At 44.2% G+C, this 27222-nt stretch overlaps 1 protein-coding gene across 2 annotated transcripts in view; it reads right to left on the bottom strand.

The window, feature by feature from the left end:
• CDH13 (cadherin 13) overlaps positions 1 to 17271 on the bottom strand; it is a 748254-nt gene extending 730983 nt beyond the window's left edge. The window contains exon 1 of one of the 2 annotated variants that reach the window (XM_039502842.1): positions 16972 to 17271. Coding sequence is in view for 1 of the 2 variants with exons in the window: in XM_039502836.1 (XP_039358770.1) it covers positions 7207 to 7251 (45 nt within the window). In the remaining variant the exon portion in view is untranslated. Of the gene's footprint in view, positions 1 to 7206; positions 7393 to 16971 lie in introns of those variants that run through there. The other variant, XM_039502836.1, reaches the window with a different exon arrangement.
• Positions 17272 to 27222: the final 9951 nt, after the last annotated feature.

Here is a 27222-nt window from a genome sequence, read left to right as displayed (position 1 = left end):
GATCTGTTTCAGCAGGTGCCACCCATGACTCTTTCAACACGTGTAAGGCCACAGATTCTGTCTCTGCAAGCAGTGAACCTGTCCGTGGTTACATTTGCCTAATAGTCTAGCCATATCAATCAACACGACAGCTGAAAACTCGGACCCCACTGGGCAGAAGAGTCAAAAAGGTCCCCATTTCCCATTACATGGCTCCTCTGAACGTCCAGGTTTTTGACTCAGCAAAACCCCAGCCATGAAAATAACAAATGTAATTTGATGGGAAATGCCTATCAAATCCTGATGGCTGAGCCTGTCCCATTATGCTTAGACACAGGTGCTTAGGGTTTCCTGCTTCATCAACGATACAGCGGTGATACGTCCAGCTTTCAGAGCTCCAGATATAGTGGTGCATGGGTCAAAAGGATGTTAGTTCCCATCATTTATTTTATCATTTGATAAAATGTGTTTCTTAGGGCCATCCAGAGGGGCTGTCTCTGGAGAAATTGCCTCATGAGGGAGGAGGGGAACCATTCAGATCCAGGAAACATGCCTGAGGAAAGACACAGGTCCTGCTGCAAACTGGCTTGAGAATGCTGTTCAAGAGCCCCATTTCTTCCCGGAAAACTGTTACTAATGCTAGACTCTGGGAGTATGTGTGCAACTATTGCATTTCCAAGACTGCCGCCGTACACTGGGAGAGCTGAAATCACCAGTCTGCTGAGGGAGGGGGGGAGCAAGCTTGACAAACAGTAAGTCTTGAACGCTACGGCATGCCCCACGTGTGTTGTTTTTGCCAGCTATGTACATTTATAGACAATGAGCCAGATTCTCAGCTGATGCACAGTGGCATAGCGCCTCAGTGGATCTATTCCAATTTCACCAGCAAAGAATCTTGGCCCCATGAATGTGGACAGTGATTTTCACGGTAGTGGAAGCTCTAGTTAAGGTGACATCAGGAGACTGAATTTTCATGCACTCGTAACATTTGTAAAAATTCCCCTGAGGGCTCAATATCCTCCACCTCAGAGAGGTCTTTTCTATTCTGGAAGTTTGATCAAAATCCCTTCTGACATGTTTAAATTATGCAGAGGTGATGTAAAGCAAAGGGGTAATTGTGTATAAAGCAGCCAGCCTGATGTTTTCCACAATTTCAGTAAATTTTAAAATGCCTTTTTGCTCATGCATAATACAAACAGCTGAACATTACATTATAAAGACCCCCAATCCTGCAAGTTGTTACACAATGCCCAATCTCTCCTCTTGTGCAGGGCCTGCTTCCATGGGATTTATCTATCTAGGAGAACTTGCAGGACTGGGGCCACTAGTTTCCAGCTTTCCAAGTCCTCACTAGAACTAGCATGATTGTTCTTTTGCACAATAAACAGCTAAAAGGTTTAAGAAATCCAATTTCTCTCTCTGCTCATGCTTGCCAGCAAGTCTCTCTCACGTACCCTTAGAGTTATAAATAAATTTCCCCATCCCCCACTGTAATGCCTCATCCTCTTTGAAACCCCTTAAAGCTGTTCTGAGGACTGTTTCTAAGAAAATTAATAGTGCAAAATAGAATTGAATATTTGATATGGTAATGGGGGATATGAGTTCACTCCACAAGAAAAGGAATACGGTTTTCTGAACAATCTGATTCTTTTGCGAGAAGAGATAACACAATCCATACCACAGGTCTACACTATTATCTCAACAGTAGGCTAAAGTCTGATGACACTGTCAATCAATGGTGCTTCATGGAACAGAACAGAATTTGGTTTCCTTGCTAGGCACCAACAATCCTGTATTTGTACATTCTTTACGTGTGGCATCTAAATGTCCTATGACCTCTATCCACTAACAACATTATGGAGGAAGGACAACTAAAGTGACCTGAAATCAGACCACTGGATAGCTAGCTGTATGCTTAGGAACGAGTTCCCCTCTTCGTTGCGCAGGTGACACTCTGTGTTCACTGGAGTTGCAGTGATGTAAATGAAAAGAGAATTTGGCCACTAGCATTTATTATGGTGAAGTGGAGGTGGAGGAATCGCCAAGTGGAAATCGGAAGAGGAAAGCTGTTATCCTTGCATTTCTGTTTCGAATCCAAGCCTAGAGGAAGAACCCTTAAGGAAAACACATATCTCACTCTGGCCTAACAGATCTAAGGCCTGAAGCCAAAATCTTGACAGCAAGAGGGTTGCCTCCACCTTCTGAAGACAAGAAATGCATAAATGAAAAAAATAAGTCCCTTGACAGAGGGAGATTATACCATCACAGCTCTGTTCTCTTCCTCTGGCTTCACATGTTAGAAGGTTGACAGCCAACTTGTTGGGGGAGTTATAGTCATTCCTGTAGCTCTCTGTACAACACTAAAAGCTCCTGTTCCTTCTGTGGGGCAGCAGTCACTAGAGACTCCTTCCCAATGTATTTGTTTTTTATTTGATAAACCAAAATTACTCCAATATTCATTATGCAGTGAGAGGTTGTAAAGTCACCTGTTGTTTGCCACACCAAAAGCGCTATGCGCAATAGGACTTAGGTGAAAACTAATTTCATCGTCTTATGAATGCCACTAAATGCTTGAATAAACTAGATAGATCTCAAATATCTTGCACAGAAGGAAAGTATGATCCAGCAATATTTAATGTGCTCTGCTATAGCTGTACCATTTACGACACTACAGATAAAGTTGAGCAGCATTTCCATTATCAACTGCCACACCATCTCTGCCTGTGATTGTTTCAGATCTCACATGGCCAGAATTGTTGGGTCTGGTCAGATCCTGTGCGAGGCAAAACCCAGAGTTGCTGCAGGTAGGAACACTGATGATTCAGTGCTGGGCATGCTTCCTTCTGAGCCAGTATTAAACCAGTGCCACAGCATGATGCTACAAGGCACTGTATTATTTGGAGGTATCATCGTTGGAGTGAGATGTTAAAGATTCCTTGGCACGGTCTACAGAAGGAGTGTTAACCCCTTGGGTCATTTTCACACCACATATAAGCAGATACAACTCCACTGATTTAAAAAAATAATCCAGATAACATTTGGCATGGAAGAACAAGGCCTTTTTTTAAAAAGCGACATTTGAAGAAAATTGTCCAATCATTATTGTGTTATAGCATGCAAAGGTAAAGTACTCAACCAGTAAGTTCAGGGTTAAAGGATAAAGTCCCAAGTACAACTACATGATACATAACTTCCTCTATGTAGGCGTCTGAAATTAGAAGTAACCCTAATTATGCCATCAAATCAGATGCAATAACAAGACAAGAAGGAAATGTTTGAGATTAGAACTTGAGCAAAATCTTTAAAGTTATTTCTACAGAGTTTCTGTTTGCGAATGAGAGTCTTCTTTTTCCTGCAGCTGCTAAACTTCCAATGCTTTTCAGATATTACTTTTAACTTTCATGCTGTGCATGGAGCCCTCTTCTGGAGAAATTTGAAAAATAAAGGACAGCTCAATAATTCTTACAGCTGTGTTGGTGTATATGTATGAAGGATGTGTTCTGGAACTAGCTATTCAAGAGAGAGAGAGAGAGAAAAACAATACATGTAGATATCACATTGATTCCTAGAATTCTCAACACTGTAGCTTCCTTATATTGTAAGCTATAGCAGAACAATTATCTGTATAACCTACTGATAGCCATTTGATGATCCTGTTGGTTTCAAATTGATGATAAAGTTGGATTCAATTGTCCATATTTCAATGTAGTACGTAGACATGCCAAAGCAACCCCCTTGAAGAATTATATTTTCCCTACAAATAAAACTTTTGTATGTAAATTTTAGCAAATGTTAGTTTTGGTGAAATTAAGTTTTCTATGTAGGGAGAACTATTTAGCGAGCTATAGGTATTTACTCCCCATTGGTATTTTTTATGATTAAATGCACAGATGCAAGTTACCAGCAAACCTTCCAAACGTTCACAGTCAGCTTCAGATTGATTAAATTGTACAGTGCACACATTCCTGCAAAATCTTAAAGATTACCATAAACTGTCGTGCTCCTAAGAATATGTCCTCGTTAGCCACTTAGACTGAGATACTGAAAACAGTCTTCCTCCATCAAATTATGAGACACATAAATGATAGTAAAACAATCCCATCAAGTAGACTGTCTTTTGGGTAGCAAATTAAAATCCAGTGATCAATCATCTTCCTAATACAGGTTAACCCTCACCAAACAAACCAACTCATAAAGTACCCTTGGCTAACGAGGATGACGGTACAATGTCTGGAAAATTGGCTCTTAGCCTGTACTTGTCAACCACTGACTATTTAAAAATGTCAATTTATGTTTTAAAAGACTGATTTTCTTTTATTAATTACTTTTGACCTGAAAAAAATATATAAAATTTTCATCCATGCACATTTAATATTCTCATGGGCGGTAGGTAACGTACTCTGCAGAGTATAGATTTGCTTTGTTTTCCCTCCCCCAAATGTATCCCTTGTTGTTTTGAAATTGAATTATGCTTTTCCTCCACTGTCCCCCAAAAGTATCGCATTTACTGATGTTGATTATTTAGAAGTCAGCTTATCAGGATTGATTTTTGCTAGTTCCACTAGCATGAGGTTATAGAAGTAGCTGTTGTTACTGCTGTGAAGAAAAAAAAAATACCTAACAAAAATGTGTTACAAACACTACCACTGCCAGATGGCTACATTTGTTTAATATGTTGTTTCTCCCATTCTTCTGTTTACTCCTCCTGTCACATGAAAGTTGTGTGTGTGCGTTGAGTCTAAGAGGAAATCTGTACAGCATTTTAATAATTCCCCTTTGCCCACCCCTCCCACTGTCCATGTATCACCAACAATTAATATTTTACCCTGACTATATTCAATAGAACAGGTTTATTTATGTACACTTTCCTATTACCAATTGAACTGATTTCCTAATGAATTCACTTGCTGACATTTTTTTTTGTTTTTTTTAATCAAGTACATTTTAAAAAAAAATCACTGGGTAGACTGCCTGCTAAACCTTCCCATCCTGATAGGAGAGGATGGATCACAGTTTGAACCCCCTTCAACACTGGGTATTATGAAACACTAAGAACTCAATCCTGCATTATGCTCAGCACTCTGGCCCCAGCTCAGCAAATCACTTAAGCAGCTACTTAACTTAAGCATGTGAGCAGCCCCAGTGACTTCAATGGGGCTACTTGCATGCCTAAAGTTAAGCACGTGCTACAGTGGTTTGCAGGATCAGGTGTTCAGCACCTTGCAGGATTGGGCACTAATAGACTATGAAGTGCTTGGCTGACTCTAAAATGCAAGCTGCTTTCTCAACAGGCCATTGGTGGAGTGTTATTGAAAGGGTGCCTTCCTGTTGCTTCTTGACAAAAGAGGAATGTTTGAATAAGAACGGAAGCCTGAGCTGACTAATTTGATGCATTAAAAAAAACCACAGGATGGAAAAGCCTGAAGTCACAGAGAAAGCAGGGTGAAATGCAGTGGAGATGGCAGTCCTCAAGTTTTGAGTGAGGGTGTCAGCTTAGTGCATGAACCAGGTTCACGCTGTGGCGTTGGGGGTTCCCAGACTGCACCCTCTCTGCTTAGCACCTGTTCTCTCCATGCTTCAGCCTTTGCTGGCAGCTGACCTTGCCCAGCTGCCTGCATGTTCAGTCCCAGCCAGCCCTTGAATCTCAGCCCATTCTTGCAGCTTCTCCAACCTGACGCCCACGCGGGCACTGCCAGCCAGTCCCAGAGCCTCAGGCCAGGCCAGTCGCAGGCAGCAGCATGCCCACTCTCCCATATGTGCAGCCTCAGCCTGCAGCTTAGCTCGCCCGGCCCCCTGCCCATTTGCATGCCCACCCAGGCAGCCCATAGAGCCCAGCATTGTTTATGTGGCCTCCCATATACACGTTGCCAGCATGAGCATTCCCAATGCTCCCGTCACCACCGTATCTTGGCCCCATGGACATGACCTAGAACAGCATCATTTACACATAACTTATAAAGAACCAGACCCTGCACCATCCCTCTTCTTCTGTTGTTCCCTTTAAGTGGGACTCTTCTTAGTGCACAGGCAGTCGAACCCACCCAAGCAAATTCCCAGCAAGACACCAATTCTCCCTCTGTCACCAGCCGCCCACATGGGCACTCCCAGCTGCAGGCAGGTTGCACTAGAAGCCAAGCATGCCCGCCCTTGAGCCACAGCGTGCATGCACTCACTTTATGCAGCTGCCTTCTGCTCACAGACCCTTGGCATGCCTCCCCTCAGCAGCAAAGCTTTCCCTGCAATGAGCCCTCACCATTCTCTCTCAGTCCGTAAAAGGAAGCTTAAAATCCGTTTAGAGACTGCAGATGCACACACAGACTCAGCATCCCAAGCATGAGCAGTCCAGAACACGCCAGGCTCCTATGGGTTAACAAAGCCGTTCAAGCCCCAAGTCAAAAAATTAACTTTTATGTCAAGGGGAGCCGGCGATGCTTTCCCTCAATGGGAGTTTACAGAGCTACTAGGACAAAATATGTAAGTGGTTCACTCCGGACGCCAATAAAGAAACCTTCAACATCACACGGCGCTTTCAAAACTAAACATATAAAAGGGGCATGGGGGAGGTGGGGGAAGAGGGAGAAAGAAACCAAAGAACCCAGCTAGTTCCTCTGCTTTGAGTGACAGAAGCAGCAGGGCTGGAGCAGCCCCCTGGGTTTCAAGGCTGGGAGTTTTTTCTGCTTTCTGGCAGAGGGGATCTATTATAGTTAATAAGGAGAAAGGCTACAAAGCAAGTCACCAACATTGAGTACTATACATGTCAAGAGGGTGGAGAGGGGAGCTTTTGCATGCTTTGATTTTTTTTTCCCCCATCCGCATCGTTTTTCTAGAAAGCAATAAATAAGGTGAGCTGTCTATAACAGACCCTTCTAACCGGCACAAGCCATAGAGGAAAAAGGCATATCAAAGTTGCAGGATTTGATATGACAAAATATTGCTGCTGCTACCGAAACACTTGAAAGATCACACACACACACACACACACACTCCCCCTGAAAGGAAAACATTATTACATATCGCAGAGCAAATCTGTTGTAATTGTAAATCAGGGAGATACGAGATTCTACATTCCTGGCAACTGCCTTATAACAGAGATCTTGCATCCTTCAACAGTAATTCAAGCAATGTATAATTACTCAGAAATCAGACCTGAATCACAAATACTTCCAAATCCAAGTGCAGAAGAGAGAAGATGAATGAAAGCAAGAAAAAAAACATCCCATTTCTTACCTGGGATAGTAGAAAGGGCAGAGTAAGTTGAGTTTTGTGCTGCATTTTGCCAGACTAGAAGGTACCGAAGGCTTTTTCATTCATGCACTCGGCTGCACTGAGCATATTTTCACTGTGAAACAGCCTTTGAGAAGAGACTCTGCCTTGAGAGCCAGCCAACTTCCCAAATAGATCAGCAGCATCATCACTAAAGCATTGGATAGAGTCTGATGACCAGAACCAATAGCTTTACAAGGATGATTTCTTCACAATGCATCCCCATTTTGCATCACACAGATTGGGCAAGCACCTCTCACAAACACAGCACCTTTAGAAAGCATTTGGCTTTGGTGAACGTGTGTGTTTAGTTTCAGTCTTACAAATCATGCTTTATGGATTTCATTAGGATTTTGCTCTTTCAGAGAATGGAATTGCACAGGGGGAAATAACAGCAACTCAGAGCACCGGTGCAAAGAGATCCTCTTTATTAAAATGTTAATAAGGTGTGCTTTAGTTTCAATAAATCAAAAAAATGACCACTGCAGCTTTAGTTACTTGCCAGCCCTGGATAAGCAACATAGTGGAGTTTTTCAGTGCAGCCGAAATCCTGATTATATTTTGTGTTTTCCCTCCATCTCACAAATCACAACGAGGACAGATCAATTCTAGCCTGCAGGAAAAAAAAATCCATCATAGGGCGATAGATTTTATTAACTGCTCAGGTAATGGGCGGACTGGCTTTCGACTCAATGAACTTGAATCTAGGACTACGTTTCTCAAGTCTGTGTCCTTCAATTATGGAAACTTTTCTTGTTTGGAAGGGGATCTGATGTTATAAGAATCAAATACAGGGGGGCTAGTTAAATTATGATGTTATAGTTAGCAATGTAATACTATGCAGGTGGGGCCCCAACCAGAAATTCAGTGTCCCCTTTATACGATTTGCCCTCATTTCTGCCTCCTCAGATGTATCCAATTTCTTTATCCCCACCACGTAATCTCTGGGTGGTTTTGTACCTGTAATCCTGACACCCCTTCCTCCCCCCTCTTGTCTCACTGCCACCTCCCACCACTAACTCCTCAATGGCTCTAAAAGTCTCAGTGTCCCTGGTGTTTCTGCTGCTAGCTATTCCCCATGTTCCTCAGCATCAGCAGGAGCTTCCTGCAGAGAGGGACATGATTTTGCAGCATTCCCAATGCATGTTCTTATCCTAGCTGCTCTGAACACACTCCCTCTCCCGCATGGGCCACTCAGAGACTGGGGGAGGAGCTGTCCTAAGAGCCTGACCTTTCCCATGAAGTAGCAGCTTAGTGCCACCTGGACTCATAAGTACCCCCAAATAATATCAGGGATATGCTTAGGCCCGTGTATGGATCAGAGCTCCAGCAGGAAACAGAACCAGTACTGGCAGTGTTCATTAAGGTCTTTACTGCCCTAGACAAACTGAAAAAATGTTCACCATTCCCAACCCACAGGTGCTGTCCCCAATGGCTTGCTTCAGAAGGCCTCTACCTGCTCTGCCCTTTTGCTCCCAAACATGACTTCCCTTCTCGGAGGCACGAGGCTAGCTGTATGAATGTGGGGTGAAGGATTCAGAGCGCAACCTGAGATCATAGTGGGGCAGGAGTAAATCCTTGCATCCCCACTATGTGACTTTCAGAACAGGATGCTTCTATTTTGGTCCCCACTAATTCCCACCAGCCAGACACAGAAGAAGATGGCACCTTCCTGGAAAAAGCAGGAAACAAAAACATGTCTGCAATAACCAGACATGCAGAGGAGACTGATAACACAGATAACGGTGTGTGCTGGGGAAGAACATTCATTGCCTGGCCACCAGAAGAGGACACAAGCAGAAATTGATGGTTGGTTTCTATTTAGGCCACATTTACCATGAGCACCATCTAGCCCAATTTCCTCATCAGCTCATTTTCATGGAGGATGGTTTTTCTGGAAGTGCCTCCACTGGCGGTTTAAGTAGCTGACATCTGTGGAAAGGGCCTAGTCTAGTAGGCAGAAGCAGGATCACATGCATGATAGCCATTTTACAGTGCTATGCCCCTAAGGGAAATGCTTTCATTGGTATAAGACCCCATTGACAAGGTGGGATTGAAGGGTGGACCTGCTGGTTCTGGCTCTTTCCCATATTCTTGAAACTTGGAACCAACAGAAAGGATGGTTTAATCTCAGTAAGGTTTGCCATTGAGCTTGCTTGCACGTATTTCTGCAAAAGGTGAGAGTAGGATACAGTTCTTCAGAGTTGGTAATGCCAACGCTTTGCAGCCAGACCTGCGAATTATTTCAGTTCTGGACAAGTCAACCTTGTGAGGAATCCTCTCCCTTGGCTTTTAGAGTAGCTGTCCGATAGTAGCATCTGGGACCACGGTCCCTGTTATGGGTTTAGCCTTACAGGTCCTTTCTGTTATGCCCTCACCATGTATATGAATATTTTGGTTATAAGAACAGGTGATCCAGTGCATTAGATGGGGAAGGGTGGTCTTATGGTTTTGGCACAGGACTGGGACTCAGAAAATTTGGGTTCTATTCCTGACCCTGCCACAGACTTCCTATGTGACACCGCCCAAATCACTACACCGCCCAGTGCCTCAATTTCCTCATCTCTGAAATTGGGAGAATACCACCCAACCCAACAGAGATGCTGTCAGACTAAGTTAATTAGAGTGTGCAATGTGCTTTGAAATCCTCTGATGAAAGGCACCAGTCTTAGCATCACGGTTTTCCATTATAAAGCCTTAAATAGGCAGGTTACCTTGCAAACCATTTTTTTCTCTGGTTGATACCACAGCAGTGGAGGTCAATGCTAAGCTTGAGTTAACAGCACCCTGTTTGCACCCTAGCAGGCCGGATGCAGGGTGTTTTCAGTGAGGGACTCATTGGAGAAGGGGCTGCAGTGGTCCCTTCCCCTCTTAAGTTGCCAGTCACTAGGAACTTGTCTATGTGGTAGGGCGATGCACTCTATGGGCTGGGGGAGGAGAGTGATTTCTAAAGTGCACTAACATGTTGTGCATTAATTGGTCTGTGGAGACCCTCCTGGCACACTTTAACATGGTTGTCTGAAATAGTATTACGTTAAAGCATACTAGAGAACCTTTTGTGTATACGGGCAGGGTCTACACGGGTCTGCACTTTAGAAACCACACCCCCATAGAGCGTAACCGTACCATGTAGACAAACCTGAGATCTGTTGACCTTCATGTCATGGTGTAGAGCTTAGCTGTTCTCCCAGGCAGTGGAGTAGGTGGAGGGACTGAAGGCTTGGCTACACTTGCGAGTTAGAGCGCATTAAAGCAACTAACTCACAACACATCCACACTAGCAAAGCATGTAAAGCACCCTGACTCCACGGCCGGAGCGCTTCTGGTAATCCACCTCCACGAGAGGCGTAATGCTTGGTGCACCCTGGCTGGAGCGCTGCGGCACCAGTGTGGATGCCCTGGTCTGTTAACGCGCTCTGATCGGCCTCCAGAAGTGTCCCACAATGCCTGTTCTAGCCACTCTGGTCATCACTTTGAACTCTACTGCTCTGCCCTTAGGTGACCAACTGTCAGGCCCACCCTTTAAATTCCCTGGGAATTTTGAAAATCCCATTCCTGTTTGCTCAGCAAGGCATGGAGTGCTCTCAGAGCATCTTTCCAGGTGACCATTCTCCATGCGCCAGGCGATCACCAGTATGGAGCAATGGCGAGGTGCTGGACCTCATCAGTGTTTGGGGGGAGGAAGCTGTCCAGTCCCAGCTGCGCTCAAGCCATAGGAATTACGATACCTTCGGGCAGATATCAAGGGCCATGATGGAAAGGGGCCATGATCGCGACGCACTGCAGTGCAGGGTTAAAGTAATGGAGCTGCAGAATGCCTACTGCAAAGCCCACAAGGCAAACCTCTGCTCCAGTGCTGCCCCCATGACCTGCCATTTCTACAAAAAGCTGGACATGGTACTTGGGGGCAACCCCACCTCCACTCCGAGGACCACCATGGACACTTCAGAGCCCAGTTTAACAAGGCAGGAGGATGAGGAAAGTGGGAGTGAGGGTGCTGAGGAGGAGGAAGACCCCCCGGCATCTCTAGCTGCATGCAGCCAGGAGCTGTTCTCAAGCCAGGAGGAAGGTAGCCAGTCACAGCAGCTGGTACTTTGGGAAGGACAAACACCAGAGGACATGCCCAGTAAGTGGCTTTTATTTTGGGAAGGAAGTTATTTGGTGCGGGCTCTTGGGGCGAGGAGGGTTAGGGCTGCGTGCATGCCTAGATGCGGAATAGTGAGAGAGCACATCAACGCCCATCGCGGCAATCGGCCTCAGTGATCTCTTCAGGTCTCATGCAGAAGCTGTGCCATGCACTTGCACAGGGTCCTTGGGAGCGTAATTGTGCTCCTTGACCCAGTCAGGCTAACATGTCCACACCACTGTGCAGTGAGGGGCGGGGGGGACATTGCTGCACACAGGCAAACTGCATATGGGCCAGGGCGGAAGCCACATTGTAGTAGAAAACCCTCCCTTGCTTTCCAGGTCACCTTCAGCAGCGAGATATCTTCCAGGACAAACTCCTGTGGAAAATGTGGGGACAGTGTTCAGTATAGGGGCCCCCTGCAGCTGTTGGCTCTCTCCAAGGCACAGAACCCCAGAGGACAGGACTGCAGTGAAACAATCAGTCCCCCTCGACCCTGTGCTTACTCACCATTTTGGGGCTCCCGTGGGTTATGTGCACTTGCTTTGGGACGGACAAGTTCTGCTATCGTTTAGACTGTGCTTGTCTTTAAGACGGGTGAATCATTGCTCTGTCTGGTGTGAACAATGCTGCCTCTGTTAAGTGTTGCATTTTGCCTTTACAGATGCAACCTTGAGATCTCAGCCGTCCGTGTTATCACTGGCCGAAAGGCTCCAAAGAATTAGGAAGAGGCCACAGAGAAGCAAAGAAGACCTGCTGCATGAAGTAATGCAGCAGTCCCTTCATGAAAATCAAAAAGCACAGGAGTGGAGGGAGAGCAAAAGGAGGATCCATCAGCAGAATGCGGAGCGTCAGCACCAAAGCATTATGCATTATGGAGCGCCAAGCAGACTCGATCCAGGCGCTCATAGCCATGCAGGCGGAGCACTACTGCACCCGCCTCCACCCCTGCAGCCCTTGTCCCAAAACTCTCTCTCTCTCTCGTGTCCCCATGTCACCTGCAACACTCTTTCCCCAACATCCTGGTTCCTATCGCCACCAGCTGCCACCCAGCCCTGCAAACTATGACCCTTATCCACTGCACTCACCCCCCATCACCATGCATTTTAGCCAGCCTGAAGTGCAGCACTCATTGCATAGCACTCCAGATGGGAAGGCTGAGTATGAGAACAGGACATATGCAAATCTGTGATTGAACCGTTCCCCACCCTACCCCCTTGCCCTTTCTGTTTCCCAAGCAGTTGTATTTCTTTTCAATAAATGAATTTTCTTGTAAATAAATGGCGTTTTTGGCTTTGAAAACATTCTTTATTATTGCATAAAGCAAAAGATACCTTAGCCCAGGAAAGCAACAGGCACTGCAAGTCAGTGTAGCAAACACAGATTCCTACTAACATTGGAACCACTGCACTTCACTCCCGTGCGGGTCACCAAACATTTCTGGTGGCTTTCAGCCTCCCTCGAGGCATCCCTAATCCTTGCAACCCTGTGCTGGGCCCCCTCTAATAGCCCTGCTCTCTGGCTGTTCAATTTCAGCCTCCAGGCGTTGAACCTCCAACTTCCCCTATGGTGATCTTCTGTCCCGACTTGCAGCTTCCTGAACAGGCCTGTGTTCCGAAAGATGTGTGCATCATGCACCTTTCCAGGGCAGCCTGTGTTAATGTCAATGAAATGCCCACGGTGATCCACAAGCTCCTGGAGAACCACAGAGAAATACCCCTTCCGATTAACATACTTGGAGGCTAGGTGGGCTGGTGCCAGAACTGGAATATGCATCCCATCTATCGCCCCTCCGCAGTTAGGAAAACCCATTTGTGCAAAGCCAGCCACAATGTCATGCACATTACTCAGAGTCATGGTTCTGCTGAGCAGGATGCAATTAGTGGCCCTGCAAACTTGCATCAACACGATTCCAACAGTCGACTTTCCCACTCCAAACTGGTTCGCGACCAATTGGTAGCTGTCTGGAGTTGCCAGCTTCCAGATTGCAATAGCCACCTGCTTCTCCACCAGCAGGGCAGCTCTCAGGGTGGGGGTGAGCTCATCACACAGTCCCATGAAAGTGGTTTCTCTCATCCAAAATTTCTGCAACCAAATTACTAATCAACATACTTTGGCAGAAGAACACAAGGCAGAAAAAGAAGATCTTAGATGGATGATGTGCTGTCTCAGATGGATCAAAAGGACTATTCATCCACAAACATTAGCATAGGGTTGTACAGAAAGTGTTACTAAGGTTGCAAGACTCCACTACTGGAGAGGTCATGTAAAAACCACCATCTATTAGTAAAAAGTCTAGCACAGTGAGTTAATGGACAGAAAAATGGAAGCTCCACATAGACTGTGGAGTTATCACCAATAGTAGCCCAAGGAAGTAATTACTATTTAAGTAGATAGCATGGTAGCAGGGGGGCATACAAGTACCTATCCAACACAAGCTCCTCTGAAGTATAGCAGTGCTCTCATCCCCATTTTACAGATGGAGAATCAAGGCACAGACACACTAAAGCCCAGATTGTTAAGGGGAAGTAGGCACTGCAGTGCCTAAATACCTTTAAAAATATGACTTGCTCAAGGTCAGACGGGGACCCTGTAGTGGAGCTGGGAACCGAGTCCTAGGTTAGTTCCCTAACCACTGACCTGTCCTTCCTTTACTGAGATCCCTGGTCAGAATGAGCCTCACCGGAGGACCTTGGAGCGCCTGCTGCGATTGCACAAGCCTGCAGCTAGGATACAGTTCACCATGGCAAGGCCTTTTTGCCTGGCCTACCTGTATCCTCTGCCTCCAAACACACACCCTCAAATGGTGTTTCTGGATTAAATTCAGACCTTTCAGAAGCAGATGCAACTCCACTGAAGGTCATGAAGTTAAAGGGCTTATACCAGGGAAGAATACAACATGTTTCCTTACTTCCCTTTGGACTGCACCTTATCCTGTACAAGTAAAATACATTTCTTTGTTTGAGAAGGGGAACTACACTCACAAGCTCCCAGAATTCTGAATCCTGTTCATAACTTCAGATCAGAGTAATTAAATTAGATGGATAAATGCACAAAACATATCCTCATTCCCTACTTTTTTGTGGCAGCACTACCATGTCAGAGTCATCATCTGAAGATTCATCTGACAAAGTTACTAAAAAAAAACATTATATAGATTTATATATACACATACCAAGATAATCATGAATCCACTGAAAACAGTTCAGAAAACACACAGAGGGAGCAGGTTTAATACAGTAGGAGGTTTCTGAAGACATATCCATGATCAAGACATTCACCATGAGTTACAGCAAAGTTAATATTGTGGAAACAAATTAAACACAGAATGTTGCATTTTAATGATGTTATGATTGTATGACAGCTGCCAAAGTCCAACTAAATGTCAGCCAGGAAATTCAAATTTAAGACTGAGATTTGGTCCTTAAATTCCTGCAGTCATTTATGGGTTAAAACAAAAAAAAAACCCTCTCTTCTTGAGAGAGAGGGAGCATTTAAGTATTCCACCATGTATATGCTGCTTACTAATGGTGAACACGCTTCACCACCTTTATCCAGCAACAATCCCGCTTAACCTTTCATCTTTTCACAGAAGAACGGCAGATGCATAAGTATAGCTTGAGGTGAATAAAATATGAGACAGAGAAATAATGTGTCAGTCTGTGAATATCTAGGTGTAATGGGCTCCAGCTGGCACACAGGACCAGAGCAGTTGTAGCATTTATAACACAAGGATGACTGGATTTGGGATACACACAAATATGCTTTCCGCGTCTTCTCTTTTGTCTAATGCTAGTAAAGGATAGCCAGGGACAAAGCCTGTCTGAGCTAGACAGTTAACTGTTCAGTGGCTGACAGTATATGAAGCCCACTCTTACTGGTGTAGTGTCTTCAGACATTAAAGCAGGAGGACCAAGCTGTGGGAGAAGGGACCCCCAAGAAGTGCCCCTTGACATTTTATATAAACCTTTGTGGATACCCTGATCTGAGAGGGGAATACGTGCAAGCGTAACCCACCGGTGAGCGTTTGCTACATGCTCCCCTCTGTGCTAATTCACAGAGGATATGAATTGCTACAGCTGAAAGACTTGGCGCTCAAGCAGCTCACGCTTGATAGCTCTGGAGGTCCCTGGTTCAGTCCACATTGCCATAGCCCAGATGGAGACCATCACACAAGCAGAACACCAAGAATGGACTGGGCATTGTGTGTCCTAGAGACCCAATGCCACAAGTTAAGGGTGCACAATGGGAGTGAAATCCTGGCTCAGTTGAACTCAGTGGCAAAACTCCCACTGACTTCACAGGAGTCAGGATTTCACCCTGGTCCTTATGTCCTTTCCATCCTATTTAAAAATCACAATCTAGTCTCCATGTAACCATCAAGGCTTTTAAGCAAATAAATATCTTATGTGACCTGCAAGGGTCTCGTTCGCTATTCAAGATCTTTCTGGTACAACCGCCTGTTATAGCGATGAAGTCCTTACTTTACATGTTTGGCTTCAAGAGGAGATCAAAGAAGAATTGATTTCAGGACATCTTATCACCTGAGAATCTTCAGAATTATTTTCTCCCCAGCAATCAGTTTCCAAATACACAACAACAATTAAGTAAATAAATTAAGGAAGTAAGTAAATTAAGGAATTTCCCTAACCTCTCAGAATTTTCTAGGTCCATGAGATACTGTGTGACAAAGCTGTCCACCCTCAGGTCATCTACCCTGGTTAACATACAGGAGATTTACCTCTGTAAGCCGACAGTACTACACTATACACTAGAAATAAACACAGATACTTCCTTATCATAGGAAGAAAGAAATAAAATTTGGAGGAACAAATGTCATGCTAATGACTTACATCCATGTAATTAACCCTCTTTTTTTCCTACTGCTTAAAGCACTTCAGGACTCCAATCAGTCTCATAACAACTCTTACTGGTCATGCTGGGTGACAACTAGTGACTCACCTCCTGTTCTCACGTCCCATAGTTCAATTATTCTAGAACCGAGCTACTGATAGCTCTCAAAGAACAGCCAAATTAAAAACTAGTTTTAAACATGTCATTAATAATCTTTACATCAGCCAAGTATGCAAATTTAACAGAGGAGGCAGGTATTTATAGCAAAAACTATTAGATATAGTATTAACCTTAGCCATTAAAATAATCCTTCAGGAATGGCAGGATGCTACACAACTTTATATAAACCACTGGATCCATTCCATATTCCGTGACATATAAAGCTGAGAGATATTGCGCTCTGAAGCTTAGCAAAATGGAATCTTTCTTCAGCCTTTGGATATCTCAAGCTGAATATCCCACTCAAAGCAAACATCTTGCGTATATACTGTAAGTATGTGATTCTTACTCCATTTTCTTTCATTAAATTTGAAATATTATTGTGCATGAATTCTTGGGTCATTGGGTATATTGGGTTCTCTTCATATTTCTTTGTTTGTCTCCAACTTTATCTTAATTATGTAAAATTCATTAAGGCTTTTTAAACATTAGAAGAAACCTGTTCACTTTACTTCACCTTATAGAGTGCTGGGAGTCATCGTTGCCTCTTTTGGGCCTAGTTTCCCTAATATGCAAAGAAGTGGACTTACCCATGTCTTCTGCTAGATTGTGCACAATCCCCTAAAGTAGAACTGAATTAGGCCTCAAAATACAAGCTTGCTGCTCCAGCCTGGAATCTGTGGGTCCAATTCCATCCCCTAAACTGGTACAGACAACACAAAGGGGCCAGAATCCAGCCACAGCTGGCCAGCTGCAAATTCCCTCCATGGAAGGAGCTATCCGCTGACAACCCTTATACCAACTGCCTACAGTACAGGGAAGATGTCAGGCATCTGTGTTTCACCAAGCCTCAGCTGGTGTGCAGAACCATAGCCCACCAGCATAAATTAGAGCAACCTAAGGCCTGTTCTGATTCAAGCTGAAGCCGGCACAGAGTGGCTAACTGAACGAGGAAACTATAACCAGCTGCCCAGTACTTCCCCCGACCACACACACACACACAGCTGCACTGAGCAGATCTTGGTGAGAGAGCAAATTTGGCCCTATTTCTTTTCTATAAGAAACACTACCTCTAGACACAGAGAATTAAACAAATGCCTTTTCTACAGCAAGTTTAGCATCTTGTGGCAATTCTAGCCTGAGGAACCCACAACCTTTCGTAGTGCCTTCTCACAGTGCCAAGCATCTGGTTGCAAAAGAGGAGGTCACTAGCTCCTCCCTACGTTGTATGGGCAACTATCCTGAACATTGTGGAACAGAGTTTCCATCCCTGAATATTTAACTTTGGAGCTAACACACACAGATGGTGAGAGGGACTGAAGAGTCTAGTAGCAGCTACATCTGAATGGTCAGTAGATAGCTCAGGCAGGAGCATCTTGGTTACTAGAACATTTTCTGGACACAAAGGTCTGGGAGAATAGGGCAGGGTGAGAAGAGGGAAATGTAGTCCCATGAAAGCAGGTCTTTGTACCAGGCCAAATTATCCTCCCTGGAAGGGAAGGAGAAGTTGGGGTACCTACAGATAGGTTGTTTGATTAGCTCTGTCTCATCCATCCCTGTAGCTCAGAGGACATAAGCTGCTGTAGAACAGGGCAAGACTCCACATTAACTCCCACAGCTGTAGGGCAAGTAGCCAAATTCTGAAGGTCCAGGACCCTGTCTGGCCAGAAGTGGTGCTGGGATTTGCTATTGTGACAGGGAAGGGGATGAGAAAGAGAAGCTGTTTTGCAGCCGCTCTATATCTTGTTTGTATTTCTTTCCTTTAAAAGGAATGAAATGAGGCCTTTTAAAAAAGCCCATCCGTGGAGGGGCTAAAATAAAACCCTGGACCATAATGTACATATGAAAACACTGCTTTATTTTTGGAACTGAGGCTCATGGGAAAGCTGGCTCAGCTATAAAAATCACCGCTTCCCTGATTAGCTTCACTTGGAGACTGGAATTCAGGCAGTAAAGTGCTAAAGTAAGATGTATTGAGCTGAATGGGTACAGCTGAGTTTTGTGGGTAGTGAGTTGCACCTGTGGCAATGAAATCAGAGCAGTGAAAATAAGCAGTGTGGTTAACCCTTTTAGTGCACTGAACTGTTAATTTATCAGTTCATAAATTAGCTGAGATTACTAAAATCCAAACAGAAACAACAAGAAAAAGGATCCATAGATCCCAACAGCTATCCATAGATCCCAGCAGCTCTATCTATGGATCCTTTTTCTTGTTATTTCTGTTTGGATCTTAGTAAACTCTGCTAGTTTGTGAAATATGTGTCAGAAAAGCAAATGAAACTGAGGGATCTTACTGATGATTAAAGTCACTTCACAGGCCTCTGTAGATTGCTTTACAAACACAAAACATGTTCCCTGCACTGGAGAGCTTAAGAATTTAAGGGCCTAATCCTGCCTGTGAATAGTCTTTCTGAACTAGTGAAGGAATTACCTCAGTCCCCGGTGCTGTAATTAGATCCACTGGTGCAGACCCCTCACTTAAGATACATGAAAAAGCAGTTCAGGAAAGTAGATTATTAGTGAGGAACTGAAGAAAGGAATGATTGCTGGAAGAGTGGGATGTAAAATAATATCAATCAAATGTTATTACACATGCCAATTGGCTTCACAAATAGACCTATACAATCGAGTTACAATAATAAAATAGGGGGGGAAAATGACTTGTGATTAGATCTGAGTCAAAACAGATGCAAAAGAAACCAGTCAACTCAGCAGAAACAATCCTCCAGAAATCTACTCATGCCAGAATCTAATTAAGTTTGCATAATATGCAAATTGACTAACTCCAAAGTGAATGTCAATACAATCTGAAGCTAGCAATCAGATTGCTTGCTCTTGGGGAGACATAATCATGTTATACATTTACACAGCACCTTTTATTCCACGGCATTTCAAAGCACTTTGCAACTATATTGTTCATGTGATAACAGATATCGACCACTGATGTGCAGTCACCTCTGGTGTGGAGGGCAATAGCTATTCCACAGCATATTGTAACAATGCACTACAATTTTTGAACATAGAAAGCAAAGAAGAAGAATATTGGCTCCATCTTAAACTACAGGTAATAATACCACCAAACATTTTTCATCAGTAGATCTCATAGTGCTTCAAAATCTGTAATGTATTTATCCTCCCAACACCCTTGTGCTATTAGCCCCATTTTACGGTTGGGAAACTGAGGCACGGAGAAGCTAAACGATGTGTCTGTGGCAGAGCAAGGAATGGAATTGAGGTCTCCCAAGTCTGAAGCCAGTGCCCTAACCACTGGACCATCCTTCCATCAGCTCCGGTAGGCAGAAATGAATTAAACCAAACTAGAACCCAACCAGGGACTAGGAGATGCTAACTCAGCTCCACTTAGAAAATACCCAGGGAATATTTAATGACCATATGTAGTTAGAACTTCAATGTCCCAGCTCATCTGAAAGATGGCACATTGTACACACAGGACCCATAATGGCTCACTGCTGACAGACAAATGAAATACCAATACTGGTCCCTTCTGTGACCAGGGTTCTTCTTGGTGATTGATCATTTATAAGCCCTTCAGACAGGGGCTATATCTGTGTATGGGAACGCAACCTAGCAAAATGGGGCTTGATCCTCTTTGGGGAATCTGGGTATTACTTCAATACACATAACAGTAATAAAACTACTGACTAGCAATGGCTCTGAAATCAGATGAGCTTGCAGCTCGAAGACGCTGCACCAGGAGAACAGAGCAGAAGAGAGCATTATGGCATTGAACAAAGGCCTAGTGAAACAGCACACAAATTATCATGCACGGGCTCACAGGAAAGGGCCTTGATAATCTGGAGATGGTGCCGAAAGAGCACATGAAAAATGCTAGATGTCTCTGAGTTCTGACTAAGACTCCACCTGATAGTGCCTGTTTTGGCTGCTCCTGTTCCTGCTTGCACTGGGTGGGGAGGGAGTAAAGTGGGGCCCACATGGGGCTACCCCTCTCCCAACGTTGCACTGGACCCAGACCTATGGAAGTGAGATACACACACCCTTTATTCTGAGGGCATTAAGACTCAGGGGGCGTCTCCTCTCCATCTACCACGTGGTCTTGGTGGAAAACTGCAGAGAGGAGTCAGCATTAAGCAGAGAAGCAGGGACCTCTGCATATTCCCGTCAAATGCATGGAATGCTCTTTCTCTGCCCTGCACTGATTGGCAATTTGCTCCAATCCTCGTTCACAGTCCCTTCACTTCTGTTGCTGTCCAAACCTGCCCCTCTGATTCTTTCCTCACCTGCCCTGTCCCCCCCCACATAACTCCCTTCTTTCTCCATTTAGCGGATTGCCTCCTAATTAAACCCATCCCAGCCCCCTAAAAATGTGAGCCTAACATGCCATTTGCTGCCATCACACTGTTCACTCTGCTTGTGTGTTCCACCCCTCCCCCCACTCCGTGGTCTATTTCGATTGTAAGCTCTTTAGGGCAGGGACTGACTACTACTCTGTGCTTGTACAGTGCCTAGCACAGTAGGGCCCTTGTCCAGGATGGGGGCACCTAGGGCCTATTGTAATACAAATAACAACAACAACAGGATAAATAATATCATCCTTTCTTCCAACAGCAGTCTGTTGGAAGTCCAACACTCTGACTTCAGTGTTGTCCCTTTGCAGGTCAGCTTCCTTAGTGGAGGAGAAATCAGTGACATGGAGGCTTTGAGGTCGTCCAAGCATAACATGCTTTATTTACACATCCACACTAGTCCTGCAATGAGGTGGTCAAACAGCATGCAGGGCAAGCCTTTCCCCCAAGAAGCTCAGCCCAACCCCAATATCTGATTCCTGGGGAGCAACTCTGCCTCAAGAATTGACTCTAATAAGAGCCCAAAGCAGAAAGCAAACTCTCCTGCTGCTCGCTCGTCTTTCTGCCTTTACACAAAAACCTGGCAGAACCTAAAACTAAGAAGACCACAGTGTGTCTTTTCAAGGGTCAAGGCTTGCTTGCATAACAAGAAAAAGACCTTGGAAGGCTGTGTGTAACAGCACCACCTGGTGACACTTGCCATAACTACATTTACATTCACTAGTAAAGGGGAGATTAAGAGGCCTATTATTGAAGTACATAGCAAATTATGAGAGAGCTAATCAGAGAAGTCAAATGCTGTAACGTTTTGGCACCATGATTTGTTTGTTATGCATCAGTTTTTCTTGGTCTGCTTGTCAGGAGACTTCATGTGCATTCTGCTCGCGGAAGCGATTAGACACCCATCTCCAAAGTGAGTTGGGGTAAATACACTAGTCTATACCAAAGGGGACTGGGAAACATTAAGTTACGTGCAGAGCCCAGGAGAGACATGTAAACCACTCGAAGCTGCTTTGCATAGTTATGTAGCCAGTTACCAGAAAAAGAGTAACTGGAGAAATAGCGAAGAAAGAGACTCATCTTGCTGTGACTGCAGCTGCTTCTCTCTTTTCCAAGCACACTATGATCACAAATCTGGAATCTTCACGCCGAGTAAAAGTTGCTGCAGAATTAAAGCCAGAGGCAACGGTTCTAGAGTTAGAGTAACAGTCCTGTAGCTGATGAGAAGTCACTGGAGAGTGAAGCCAGTAATTACAGGGCCATTATGCATCTCTTGGGTCCAAATGGATATCATTAATGCATTTTCCTTCTGCACATAGGTCTCAAAAGATTTCCATTGCTCTGTTTGAGTCAGCTTGGAGGTGAACTTGGCATTGTACCCTGAATTGCTCACGGAGGGCATTCAGGGCATTTATCATGTCCTCCTCTTGTGTGCTTTGCTTTATTCAGGCCCAGAGTAGCATACAGAGGTTGAGACCATGCCGTTGCAGAAGGCTTGTGTTCGAGCGTCTCTAATACTTGTAAACAAAACAGAAGATACATTAAAATGTTAAGAATAAATTATTTGTCTTTTTGAGTCTTTACAGACTCTTATCCTGCAATGAACTCCATGCAGGCACGGCCCCCGGGATCTGGATTTTATAGTGCAACATACACAGGCTAATTTTATTCACTAAGGGATGAACAGTCTAGTATCCTACTATTTGTATCGTTATTTTTAATGGGGATGTAAATTAGAAGCCCCCAGAGCCTGGGATGGGAGGTGTGACAGCATGCAAGTAGCCTTAGGCTGATTGAAGACTCTGGTCATTTGGTAAGTATCCTGACCTGGGGAAAATCAGGGAGACAGTTGGGCTAGGACTGAATGATTAACCAATTATCAAGGTGGCTCAGCTCATCAGCAGAGGAAAGCTCAAAGAGAGACAGGAAATGGAAGAGAGGTAGAAGGATGGGCTAGAGAAGCCCAGGATCTCAGGGAGGTGAGACCTCTCCCCCCCTGTGCCTAGGGACAATGTAAGAACCACAAGTTGCTGGGAACTTCTTCTGTTATATTCACACTGTAAATAAAGTATTGGGTGTTGTTTGCTATGAGTGCAATGTGAGGACTGGTAGCAGTAAGGAATCCAGGGTGAGAGGACCCCACCTTGTAATAGGAGGCTATTGAGTGAATGCCAAACATCTTTCCAAAGTAAAATAAATAAAAGCCTAACAATCCTCATTGTGCCTAGCCTTCTGTGGCGAAGTTTGTTATATGATGATAAAAACAAATGGGTTTCTCCACAAATTGGCAGCAGCACACTATGGAACCTATAATGTTCCGCTTGTGATTGGTCTTTCACACCTACTTTTTTTCTCTGGGGGTATATAGCTTTTTCCAAAATGCAGTGGAAAGGGCTAGCAGCACATTGTTTGCGTGACGGTTTCCAGGTTGATTGCAGTTGCTCTTCCTCATATGATTGTCCAGGGGTGGGTGTATTTACACATGAGGCTTTGCACATTGGCTCAGAGAGCTGAAAGTTCATTGCTGTACATCCTTTGAGGGCAGAGCAGACACAGCAGTGCTGACTTTGATATTGTGCATTTCTTACTTTGCTTAGGAAGGCAGGGACAACAATTCTCGCACAGATGGAGAAGATTTCTTCAGGGAGAAAAAACAATGTTTTGATTCTTAATGCCATCCTCTGGTGAGCCCTTGGCTTCTTGTTTAGGGTTCCTGAGACATCATTTTGAATAGAGAGAGACACTTTCGGGTGATTTATTGCATGAAAACAATCAGCAGGAGCAGAGGAATTCATTGAGCAGACCATCTTGTTCGGGTCCCACATGTTCCTGTCCCCGAGTATAAAAACTGTATTATTTAACCTGTTAAGCCAGAAGTAAAATCTAACCACCAAATGTAGTGGTTGCATATAAAACCTTATCACTTTTTCCTCTGATAAATAGAGGTTATCTGAGCATTTGAAGCATTCCCTATTCTTACTCTAGAGAACACTGGAAATAGTGAGAGAAAGTTATTTAGTTATTTGGAACAAATGGTGCATTTGTACTGGTAACTACTATATTTACCAATACACATAATATACGTCAGTCACGCCGGTCACCACTCTCTGATTCTTCCTGATTGTTTGTATCGCATCAATATAGAGAGAGGGGCTTACTGTGTTAGAACAGTTATACAGATCTAAAAAGCTATAGGATGCAGAATTCAATGTACACCTGGCAATAGTGTTTGCAGTGGCTAGTTCTGCCGTCATTCTTCTCTCTTGTAGGCGTGAGTTCAATAGGCGAGAGGCCGATTTGGCAATGTACAGGGAGGGTTAGGCACATATGAATGTCATTCACAGAAGCCAGCACTCTGAGCAAGCAGCCACCCGAGTTAGCCAGTAAGAAGTGCCAAGAGAGTTAGGCACTTATGGCCAGGCTGGCAGGAGGCATCAATCTCTGCTTGCGATTCACAGCTGGGAAGCCCCTCCTGGGATGAGGCACCTAAGCCAAATCAGCCCTTTCTCAAGAAGAGCAAAAGAGAATGAGGAGAAAGTACTTACCCAGGATGTGGGAAACCCAGGTTCAGATCTCCATTCTGCTTGATTCAGAGCTGTGACTTGAACCTGTGTGAGTGCCCTAACCATGGGCTACAGGGTATTTGGAGACAAACTCTCCTGTTGAAACTGTTCCACTTATATATTCATTGGGCCAGAGAGAATGTGAGAATGGCTCTACAGGCTAGCCCACCAACCTGGGAGATCCAGGTTTGAGACCCTGCTCTAATGAAGATTTAAATATTTGTATCTGGATGGGAGCTAAGTCCTACACATCAAGTTTTCACAGCTGTATGCAGGCCCACCAGCAGAAACTTAGGCACCTTGGGAATTGAGGTGCCTACAGGTTAGGTGGCAGCTGAGCTGAGGTTTTAGGATCTACATTTTGGATTTAAGCATCTAAAGTGGCAGTTAGGTATCTAAGTCCCTTTGTGAATCTAGTCCTACATGCTTATCTGCATCTTTAGACACCTAAATACCTTTAAAAGCAGCAAAGAATCCTGTGGCACCTTATAGACTAACAGATGTCTATAGTCTATAAGGTGCCATAGGATTCTTTGCTGCTTTTAGAGATCCAGACTAACACAGCTGCCCCCTGATACTAAATACCTTTGTAAATCTGACCCAAGGGTCCAGTTCCCATGAAAGTTTTGTCTCCTGTATTTCTGAAACTCCCCCTATGGGTTGTCAGTGTCAGTGATCCAGTGGTATGTACATGTCCTAGGATGAGCTCCTGATAGGAGAGACAATTTCTTAGGTCATGGCCAGTCTGTGGAGGGCTTGGAATATCATGACACAAAACTTACTTTGGAGTCTGTACTCAAAGGGGAGCCAGTTTAGAGAGCAGAACACTAAGGTGAGGTGTTCAGAGACCCATTTTATTGAGTAGACAGCGTGCCTGCATGCAAAGTGCACAAACCTGACCAAACGAGCTGTTCCTATGACTCACAGAAGGTGTGACATCAAATGCTCATCGCAAGTCTTGACGCAGTCCTCACAAATATCTAACCACAGCCCTCCAAAGCAGTTCTTAGCACTCTACTGATTCATTTCTTCGTATTGATCAGAGCCCGCTTCTCAAACATGGATGCCTAACTTCATCCACCTAAATGCACGTTTAAGCACCTATATTTTCCTGGTTTAGGCACACACGTTCTAGGGCTTGTAAATCAGCACTTGCTGTAGGTACCTGGAATGTGTATTTAGGTGCCTAATTTCAGACATTCAAACTGGAAAACTGGGCCCTCAGTTACTAGACATTTCTCTGTCTTATTTCTGGTTTATCTCCTTCTTTTAAAAAATGGCCTTGTAACTGGTTTTTAATAAAAGAACAAAATCTGAACTAATGAAAAATCAAAACAAAGATCAGTTATGTTTTAGGTACAGTTTTCCTAACATGTCCTAGGCTCTTGAAAATGTGAGTATAAGTGTGGTCTGAATTCAGACCCACATCAAGCAGAGAGTCTTTCAGGCTTAGCAGAATGTGAGCATTTCATTGAAAAGAAAAATTTGTAGAAGAGAGAAGCAGCATTTAAGATTACTTCTCCCAAAGTGTTATTAGCATCTGAGAGGTTTCTGAGACATAACTGAAAGGTAGAGGAATATTTCAGCCATGAGACCCACTGATTTTTCTTTCTGATACAGCCTCTCATAAAAATAATATCACATTGATAGATTTTTTTTCCAGGGTAAAATATTGTTTCCACGTAAGAGAAGCGGAATATTTCCTACAATGTTTTAACATGGGTCAAGAGTTTATGGGGGTGGGGTGGAAATCATTGTTCCACATTTGTGCTGGGATGCAAAGAAACAGTTAAGACCAAAGAGCTGCACTTTATGCATGCATGCACACATTTTTATTATTATCACAAATGGACAAAAGTTTGCTGGCCTCAAACAAATGTTCAGAGCTGACTTATCAACACTATATTAATATACTAGAACTTCTCAGTGGAAAGGGTTAGATGTATTAACTCCTGGGGTTTGTTTTAAAATGATCTTTTTTCTCTTCCTATGTTTTAATACTGTTGTATTCAGCTTTCACTTAGCAGTTTTCAACCATATATCTCAAGGTGCCTTACAAGTATCACCATCCCCATTTTACAGAGGGGAAACTGAGGCATGGGGATGTGATGTGACGTGCCTACAGTCATACTCTAGGCCAATGGTAGATTTGGAATAGAATCCATGACTCTTAAGTCTCAGACCAGCAACCTATTGCAAGGGGGCAATAACTTTCAATAGGACTGTATTCAATGATGTCTAGGGATCATAAATTGATCAGACTAAGTCTTAGAACCATACTCACACTTCATCTTCTAGCGAAACTAAATAAACAAACATCTGGACACCTTTAATGGTAGCTTTCTTCCTCTCTTGCAAGTACGCACAGAAGTCTTGGTAACCCGGGGACACAATCACTTTTATTTGGGAAAACACCAACTAACTAATTGGCTACCTGGTTAGGACTCCCCTCCCCACAACCACTGGCTTTGAGCAGAAGTTCCTTCTAACCTTCACTCACAAGTCCAGTCCAACCCCACCTCAGTCAGGTGTCTAACCTTCACTCACAAGTCCATTCCAACCCCACCTCAATCAGGTGGGCACCCTCCTCAAGCGTGGATTTGTTTCATCCTGCTGACATTGGGTCCATCTTGCCTGACTCTGCCCAATCAGATCTTCTCTGACTCACAGCTCCCAGTTTCCATCCAACCTGCTGCTGCCACTTCATCAGTTCAGCTCCCTTGCATCTGGTTCACAGATGGAATCCAAAACAAAGATGGACCCTTCCCTCTAGAGACAAATAAGACCTGAAAATAAACCCCACATCCTCCCCATATAGTTTGGGCCTGATTACCCAACTGAGTACCCTGTCTTTCAGATCCCTTTTTCCCATTGAGTAACCCGCATGAATGTACACACTTGCCCATCCTTTCACATATATGCAGTTGCATGATGCAATTAACACATTTCAGGG

The sequence above is a fragment of the Mauremys reevesii genome, linkage group 16, assembly GCF_016161935.1.
Source record: "Mauremys reevesii isolate NIE-2019 linkage group 16, ASM1616193v1, whole genome shotgun sequence".
NCBI classification, from domain to species: Eukaryota; Metazoa; Chordata; order Testudines; family Geoemydidae; genus Mauremys; species Mauremys reevesii.
The sequence above is the reverse complement of the archived record's forward strand: the minus strand, read 5'-3'. Positions and strand labels throughout refer to the sequence as shown.